The sequence below is a fragment of the Mesoplodon bidens genome (assembly GCF_964165515.1).
Source record: "Mesoplodon bidens genome assembly, chromosome: 10".
Taxonomy (NCBI): Eukaryota; Metazoa; Chordata; class Mammalia; order Artiodactyla; family Ziphiidae; genus Mesoplodon; species Mesoplodon bidens.
Window position 1 is genome coordinate 83,856,323 of NC_138172.1, and position 9,027 is coordinate 83,865,349.

At 43.7% G+C, this 9,027-nt stretch overlaps 1 protein-coding gene across 1 annotated transcript; it reads left to right on the plus strand.

The window, feature by feature from the left end:
• Positions 1–774: 774 nt before the first annotated feature.
• Positions 775–8,330, plus strand: LOC308624319 (glutathione peroxidase 6-like; the record flags this gene model as incomplete). The annotated part of the gene is made up of 5 exons (XM_081247406.1): positions 775–861; positions 2,684–2,837; positions 3,005–3,029; positions 7,247–7,346; positions 8,124–8,330. The coding sequence occupies 5 exons, from the start codon at positions 775–777 to the stop codon at positions 8,328–8,330; spliced, it is 573 nt and encodes a 190-aa protein (XP_081103532.1).
• Positions 8,331–9,027: the final 697 nt, after the last annotated feature.

Consider the following 9,027-nt stretch of genomic DNA (forward strand, 5'->3'; position numbering starts at 1 on the left):
AGTGGGGTAGAGATGATTACAATAACTTACAGAGAATGAAGCTCAGTCGAGCCCAACGCAGTTCCCTAATGCACAGTTTAGATCTTTCTCCTGGATAACTTCCCCCTGTGAATGTGTATCCGTCATCTGTGTTACTCCTGCATTAACAAGCCCTTCTCCAGGGGACAGATCTCAGGGCAAAGGGTCTGAGACATGCAGGTCCCCACATCTGGACTTCATAATTAGAAAATACAGTGCACTGTTGACTAAGTGATGAATGTCTGAGGGGACAGTACAAAGGATTAATAGTCATCTGGGACGATACTTCTTAAACTTTAACTTGTGTGTAAATTCCATGAGGATCTTAATTTTAAAAAGCCGATTCTGATTCAGTGGTGGTGCCTTTACTTCCTGGATGCAGAGCCAGCACCTAGGAACTGCCTGGAGAAGGTAGAGACAGTACTTCAAGTTCCAAAGAGGGAATCCTCCGCCTTCACCTGCCAGAGCACGGGGCGCCAGAACACCAGCGGGTGGCCTGACCCGGAGGCACTGGGTGCGCTGAGCCTTCAGGGCTTGCAGGAGTGGGCGGAGGAGTGAGGGGGAGGGGAGGGGAGGTTGGAGAGAGGGAAGAAGAAAGGGGAGGGAGAGCGGGGTGGCGGGGAAGGGGGGGTTGCCCGTGTGCTAATGCTGCTCTGCGATTGGAGGGCGCATCTTCAAACTGGTCCCTGCCAGGGGCTCAAAAGGAGCCGAGATCCCTGGGGACCTGAGGCTTGCCTATAACTCCTAGTTCGAGCCATGATCCCGCAGTTCTGGGCCTACTGTCTTTTCTCACTGTTCCTGGTCGGCTTCGCTCAGCCGACCCTGAAGCAGCAACAGATGAAGGTGAGTGTCCCGCAGGGAACCCAGACGGATCTCAGCACGTGATGACTAAATTGGCCGCCAAGGATGCAAGGAGTTCTCCCTTCTCCCCCTCTACAAAGGACGAGATCCGTCTTCCCAGCCCTTCCAAACTGACACCTGCCACTGCCACTGCTGTCCTGTGAGGCAGAGGCTCTCCTAAACTCTCTTTACGTGGATCGTCTCCCCTGAGCCTGGTGGGTCACTGGGCCGAAAGTGGGCTAAGGACGCAGGCTGCTCTCGCTGCGTTCCGCTTTGCTACTTCCCCTGGTGGCCGCTTGATACCCCAGAGCCCGTCCCCTCCACTCTGGTCCGGAACCTCAGGCACCATTGCGGGTCCGGGAAAGAGGACATGAAGTAGCAACTGTATTAGAGGGAAGCTGAACTGGTTGCTCTTGGGGAGGGTGAAACCCCGGGGCAGGTGGAAAAGAAGCTGGTGCTGAAATGTGCCCTAAGGAGTTTTAGGGTTGGGAGAGGGTTATTTTTTTTTTTCAGGGAATAATAAAACACAAAAGGCCCAGAGAGTTGCTGGCCAATTTTAATTTCAGGGGAGGTGATGTGGCATCCTGGAAACAAAGCTTGGATCACAGGGTGATATCCATGTGTGAGACAGACAGCTGGAAGCTGTTGAGCCCAGAGCTAAGGCAGCATGAAGACAAGGAAAATGGAGGCACACGAATGACAGCTCACAGGATGATTTCCACTTTTTAAAAAAAAATTGTACTAGAAAGAAAGGCAAATGCTAGAAACTCTTCAGCAGAGAGCTGAGGTAGCATGAAAGCAAAAGAGAATGCAGGCACATAGATGACAACCCTTTCATGGTGGCTTTCTTAGGCTAATACTCTCAAATATTTGGATTAATGTCTGTGCACCGATGTGTATGGATGTATGGAACACAGGGAACGTGCCTGCCCTGCGTCAGCCTCCTTCTCTCCAAGGATAGTGAAGGGGAAGCTATGCCTGGTATCGTAGTGACAGAACTAACAGGCTTAGAAAATGATAAAAGAGTTTTCTGCCCCACTTTCCCCACAGGAGCTGATCCACAAGCAATTCCTTCACTGCATGGGGCAGACATTTATGTACATAGAATTTTAGAGTAATTGAAACTCACTTAAATTACTCTAAAATTCTATGCCTTTTCTCCACATCTCCAGGAGTCCCTCTCCTCAGATAACAGCATTTTAGCTTTTTGCTCCAGGTCCTGTCAGCTCTTTCCCTTGGCATGCTTGTGCGTAGGAAGTCTCTTCCCTTTGCTTCCTGTTTCACATAGAGATAAGATGAAAGGGGTGTCAAGGATGAATTCTGTAGGTACCAGTGAGCTCCCACCAACAAAACTCTGGAGAGTGCCTTCAGTGGGATCCAGAGGAGGAACAAGTAATTTGCTGGGCTCTGGGGGAAGGAAATTACAATGTAAGAATATATAGATGAGAAATTTATGTAAAACATATTTGTGTTATGAGAAGCTCTGTCAAAGTCTGTTAAGAATATTTGAGAAGGGGTGGGATGACTGGAATGCGGTGTTAGGATGTGGAGGAGAGTACAGGTAAATTGTAGGTTGGAGAATGGAGGGAAATTGTGTTCATGTTCCAGGAATGGGAAGAGGATTATAAAGTGATTGTCCCACCGTTAAAAAAAAAAAAGATTGTAAGTTAGAAGATATAAGTTCTACCTGTGGCATTAGCCATAACTAAAAATATCACTTGGAAAATTCTCTTCAGTTCTTAGAGTTTAAAAAAAGTCCACAGATATTGGGGATAATCGTTTGTCTTATCATTGCATCATTACGGTTATTTGTGTCACATTCCAGATGGATTGCTATAAGGGGGTGACAGGCACCATCCATGAGTATGGAGCCCTCACCCTCAATGGCGAGGAGTATATCCAGTTCAAGCAGTATGCGGGCAAACATGTCCTCTTTGTCAGTGTGGCCACCTGTTGAGGCTTGGCAGCTCAGTATCCTGGTAAGAACTCATGTTTCACCTCTCTTGGAACTAGCTTTGTCAGATGACCATATTCTAATTCCAGAAGGTTTTGCTACTTTGTTATTAGGAGGAAGCAGGGGGATGGGGGGGTAGGTGATCATGTGACTCTATTCCCTTAAATCCTGCCACTGCTCTCTGCTCCTTAGAATGCCAGGAGAATTACCTCCAGATGTGAGAATGAAGATTCTCCCAAAGATTTAGTCAAAGACCACCAGGAACATATCTGTAGTTGAGTTTGTTGCTCAATGTTCTGAGGGAAAACATATACTATAGACAACCATGGGGCTCTCAGTAAGAAGATGTTAGAATGGACTTGAGGATCTTGGCTGTGTTAGGTGATTTGGGGAAGGGTGCAAGGAATTGAAGCTTTGCTCTGGATTGGATGCTGTCAGGAAATGGGCACAGGTAAGTGACTGGGTATCTTAATAAATCATATCTACAGAGTAGGAGGAATAAAGCAAGGGTAAAGAAACAGCAATCACTTAGATTGGTAAGAATAGGATGATGCTTGGTCATTTTTGTGATCTGGATAATGTTCATGTTTTGTGTGGTTAAAACATGATCAAGGGGCTTCCCTGGTGGCGCAGTGGCTAAGAATCTGCCTGCTAATGCAGGGGACACGGGTTTGAGCCCTGGTCTGGGAAGATCCCACATGCTGTGGAGCATCTAAGCCCGTGCACCACAACTACTGAGCCTGCGCTCTAGAGCCCACGAGCCACGACTATGGAGCCTACGTGCCTAGAGCCCGTGCTCTGCAACAAGAGAAACCACTACAATGAGAAGCCCGCACACCGCAATGAAGAGTAGCCTCCGCTTGCCACAACTAGAGAAAACCTGTGCATAGCAACGAAAACCCAACACAGCCAAAAAAGAAAACAAAAACAAAAACAAAAAACATGATTATGGAGTGGTCCTTGTTTTTGCCTTGATTCATCATGGTCACTTGTATGATATTGACCTTCTGTGAAACTGTTTATGTTTAACAGGAGAACACCAAACCCTAGCTGTGACTCCCAGGCCAGAATCTAGCCCTCAGGGGCTGATTTTATCTTTCTCACTGGTGACTTCTGGTAACAGGAAAGAGGATTGATCTTTGATCTTTTGGAAAACACCGTTGGGTTCCGCAGGCACCTCCAAATGGCAGAGAAGAGGAAATGTAGTTTACTATCTACATAGTATTTAACTGGAGTGTGAGCTATTTGGGAAAATGCTTCATCTCTCCAAACTTGGCTCAACCTTTGGTGACTGAGGTGGATTTTCCATTTTCTTTGTGCACTCATGGGAAAGAGTTTGGAATTCCTGCTGATCCAGAAAAGGTTAAAGTTTTAGATGGATTATACTAGAGATAGATGCAGTTTTTGACATGCCAAAAACTTTATTTTCAGCTTTTTTAAAAGTTCAAGATAAATTCAAAAGATTAATTATACCAGTGCCACCAAAAAATGGATCAAAATAATACATGAACGAATTTTAAGAAATTTTTTCACATATTGACATCAGTATCTAGTCAACTGATCAAAAATATAAAGTCCTATCAATTTGTCTTAATGGCGCTCCAATAATAAGAAATCCAACAATTTTCTCCTTTTTAAACACCACTTAAATTTAGGCCTATTGCAAACTCACTTCTAAGATATATGGTTCACCAAATTTTTTTTAAATTAATTTATTTATTTTGGCTGTGCCAAGTCTTAGTTGCAGCACGCGGGATCTTCGTTGCAGCATTTGGACCCTTAGTTGCGGCAGGTGGTCTCCTTAGTTGTGGCATGCTTGCAGGATCTATTTCCCCGACCAGGGATCGAACGCAGGGCCCCCTGCAGTGGAAGCACAGCGTCTTACCCACTGGACTACCAGGGAAGTCCCGGTTCACCAAATTTTGATATTTGAAAATTAACATTCAGCGGGTGCTACAGTTTGAATATTCATGTCCCCCCACAATTCATATATTGAAACTAATGCCCAATGTGATGGCAATAGGAAGTGGGGCTTTTGGGAGATGCTTAGGTCATGAGGGTAAAACCGTCACAAATGGGCTTAATGCTCTTACAAAAGATACCCTACAGGGCTCCCCAGTTCCTTCCACCATGTGAGGACACAGGAAGAAGTTGGCAGTCTGCAACCTGGAGGAGGGTCTTGTTCAGAAGCCTACCGTACTGGCACCATGATCTTGGACTTCCAAGTTCCAGAACTGCGAGAAATAAATTTCTCATTTATTTATTTACCAGCCACCCAGTCTGATATTTTGTTTTAGCAGCCTGAATGGACTAAGACAGTGGGGACTGCTTGATTCAGGCAAAAATTATATTAAAATACCCACTCCACCAAAGCACAACAAAAACCAAATGATTCACATTTACCAAAAGAAGCTAAAGACCTTTTCAATTTAATGTTGAAATTGTGCATAAAAAGATACTCTCAAATTACAGATTTTGAAAAGATCAAGACATTTAAAAGAATTTGGGAGTCACATTATATTTATTATTTTTATGTACAATCAACTTTAGGGAAAACCTGAAAAGTTAAAGACTACTTTTTAAATTTTTATAAAAATCTCAGGATCTAATTATAAGAGGCTAAACAACAGTTTAGTATCATTTAGCAAGTGGGGATTTTCCTCCCTTCAAAAAGTTAAGCTTGAAAAATATGGTAAGCTTAAAAAGTTGTGAGGTGTAAACAGAAGTTCCATGGAATGTAAATCTGCTTTTATATCTGTTTTAGTTTAAACTTATTGAATAGGTAATACAATCACAAGATTCAAAATTTAAAAGGTACAAAAGGGCTTTACAGTGAAATCTTCCACAGTCTCTTCCCTTTGGGCAACCAGTGTCATCAGTTTGTGGTGTACATTTCCATAAATCTTTTAAAAAAATATTTATTTTGTTATTTATTTATTTATTTGGTTGTGCCAGGCCTTAGTTGCAATAGGCAGCCTCCTTAGTTGAGGCACGTGGGCTCCTTAGTTGCAGCATGTGAACTCTTAGTTGCAGCATGCATGTGGGATCTAGTTCCCTGACCAGGGATCGAACCTGAGCCCTTCTACATTGGGAGCTCTGAGTCTTAACCACTGCACCACCAGGGAAGTCCCTGCATAAATCTTTAATGCATATGCAAGCAAATCAGTTTCTCTCTCTCCTCTCTCTTTCACACACACACACACACAAATGATTCCACACAGTGCTTTTTAACATAATAAAATATCTTTGACATTATTCCGTATCACCACATGATGAGTTTCCTCATTCATTTTAAGATATAGTTTTCCAGGGAATTACCTGGTGGTCCAGTGGTTAGGGCTTTGTGCTTCCATTGCAGGGGGCACAGGTTCCATCCCTGGATGGGGAATTAAGATCCCACATTCCACGTGACGCAGCCAAAAAACGAACAAGACCAAAAAAAGAAAAAAAAAAGGATATAGTTTTCCATTGTATTGCTGTGCTATAATTTATTAAACTAGTTCATGTGAATTATAAAGAGCATCTCATTCAAATTTTACTCCAGATGAGGACACTGAGAGTTTAAGGAACTTGCCAAAGGACTAGAACCAAGGTTTGCTAGGTATTTCCGCAACAGGAAGGAAATATTCTTGATGGCTAAAGATAAGAGGGATAGTAACTGAATAAATATATAAAAAGAAGAAGGCACTTCCTTTTAAGAAGAGGTCCTTGGGGGAGATGCCAGCAGATAGAGCTGAGTCTGAATAGGACTGGCTGGTGCTGGTCATGGAATCTGTAAATCTGAACTGAAGATGGCTAAAGTTGGAAATAATGGTACAAGTCCAGACAGAGAGTTGGAAAGCTTCCTGGCAGTGGTAAAGAGCAGTTTGGAGTTTGTAGCCTTGAATCCCAGTGAGTGTTCCAGGAAATGACATCAGTTATGTCACTGGAACTGACAAAAAGGTAGAGAATGCTCTGGAGCTAAGCTTAGCATCTCACTGATTCCTTCAACAACTCCCAGGTTAGAGCACCAAAGAGTGCTCCTGGGAAGGTGACTGGAGTGTCAGGTTGTGTCATCATGGGGCATAGTGAGAGGAAGGGGGTAGCATGTCCATTTTGTTTGCCTTTCCTTAAAACATTTTTGATCAATCAATCAATCCATCAACTAAGGAAGGCAATGGCATTTAAATCTGACTTCTCTTCAGAATCAAGCAGAACCCCCCTCCCCCCAACACACACACACAGAGTACTAACCAATCTGTGCTTTTAAAGGAGGGCTCCTATTGGAGCCTGTGCATGAAGTCCTGATTCCCAAAGACCTCTTTCCTCACGTTCCCTGTCTACGGCCTCTCTTTCTTTACCTCTAATTTCCTTTTGTGGTTAAGTTGTGGTGGCCATTATTATCCATCCTTTTCTTAATTTGGATCCTCTCAGGAACACTCTGGTTCATTGCAGGTATGTACGTCCAGGTGGTGGCTTTGTTCCCAATTTTCAGCTCTTTGAGAAAGGGGATGTGAATGGAGAAAAAGAACAGAAGGTCTTTAGCTTCCTGAAGGTAAGCAAACATAAACCTGGCAAGGATTGGTCAGGTAGGTAGAGATGCCCTGAAAGTGTGGGGCTCAAGTCTAGGATGGAGTTTGGACTCCTTGGAAAGAAATGCTCAGTTCACGGATCATGGCAATATCTGTTGTGAGGCTTTAGCTTCAAGCAGAGGAAACATATAACATATGATTGCTCTAACATAGACTGACCTTCCCTACAGAATGGTAATGATTCATTCATTCAACAATCATTTATAAAATCCCTGGTTGTGTGCAAGAACTGTGCTACACAATGAGTTAACAAATATTAATAGGGCATAATCTCTTCCCTGAAGGAATTCATATCTAATCAGAGAGACAAACATAGAAATAGATATGTAGAGTGTCATGTGGTAATTAACTTTAGAGTCACAGAGTGTTAGAACCACATAAGCCCAGAATGGAAGGACCCCTTTTTTCAGCTAAAGAAACTGAAGCTAAAGAAATGTTATGACTTACCAAAGAAAACAGAAGATAGTCTTTCATTGAAGCACCATGATATAATCATGGGAGTGAGGGAGAGACAGGGAAAGGAGGAAATTTTTCTATTTGCTATCATACTCTCTAGCTCTTGGTTGTTTGATTGTACTGGTAGTGATGTATTGAAATGTCTGTGGTTCGTTAGGAGCATGTCAAGTAGTTAATATACTGAGATATATAATGGTGAGTAGAATTTCTAGGGGTAGGGATAAGACTGGACCACACAGAAGCAGAAAAAAAACTGTCTTGCTGTTTCCATATCTCTGCTCCAGAACTCTTGCCCTCCAACCTCTGATTTTTTTGGCTCATCAAGCCAACTCTTCTGGGAGCCCATGAAGGTCCATGACATCCGCTGGAACTTTGAGAAGTTCCTGGTGGGGCCTGATGGAGTCCCTGTCATGTGCTGGTTCCACCGGGCTTCCATCAGCACAGTCAAGTCAGACATCCTGGAGTACATGAAGCAGTTCAAAAGCAAATAGGAAGGGCCAGATAATCAGAAGTTGCCTCCTACCTTAAGAACACATTTAAGGATCCATCTTTGCTCCAGATTCCATCCTACCCAGCTTCCACATGACCAAAACATCCTGTACGGCCCAAATACCTGTGTGTGTGTGTGTGTGTGTATCCAAATACCTGTGTGTGTGTGTGTGTGTGTGTGTGTGTGGAGATAAGGGGAAAGAAAACCTATCTCCCAACTGTCTGATCCCAAAGTATCAAGTTTATTCCACTCCATTCCAAAGGAAAATCATATTACAGGTAGATGGTTTGGACTACCCGTGTCCCTAAGAAAGTAATCCCCAGCAGTCCTGACACCCATCTTCCACATCCTGAAGGTTTAAAGAAAACAGAAACTGGCAGCAAGACTCTCAAGATCTCCTTAATAGCCTCTTCCCTCCTCCAAGACAGGCATGCAACGTTAAACTCTTCCTCTCCCTAGTTAGTTTTCCTTTAGTTCCCTGACACCTGTAGTTCTCTTGTAGGATCTCTGAAGGCAGAGTGAGAGCAGAAACCTCAACTCACATGAAAGGAGGGGCATCTCCATGATGGTGGATCCCAAAGCCCTTGTGGGTTGGACCCTACCAGAAAGCTTCCTTGGTGCCTGTCCCTTAATGCATTCAGGTCATGGCATCTGGGCAGGGATGTTCCTTCTTTCTGAATGATGGGCTTTTTCCTCAC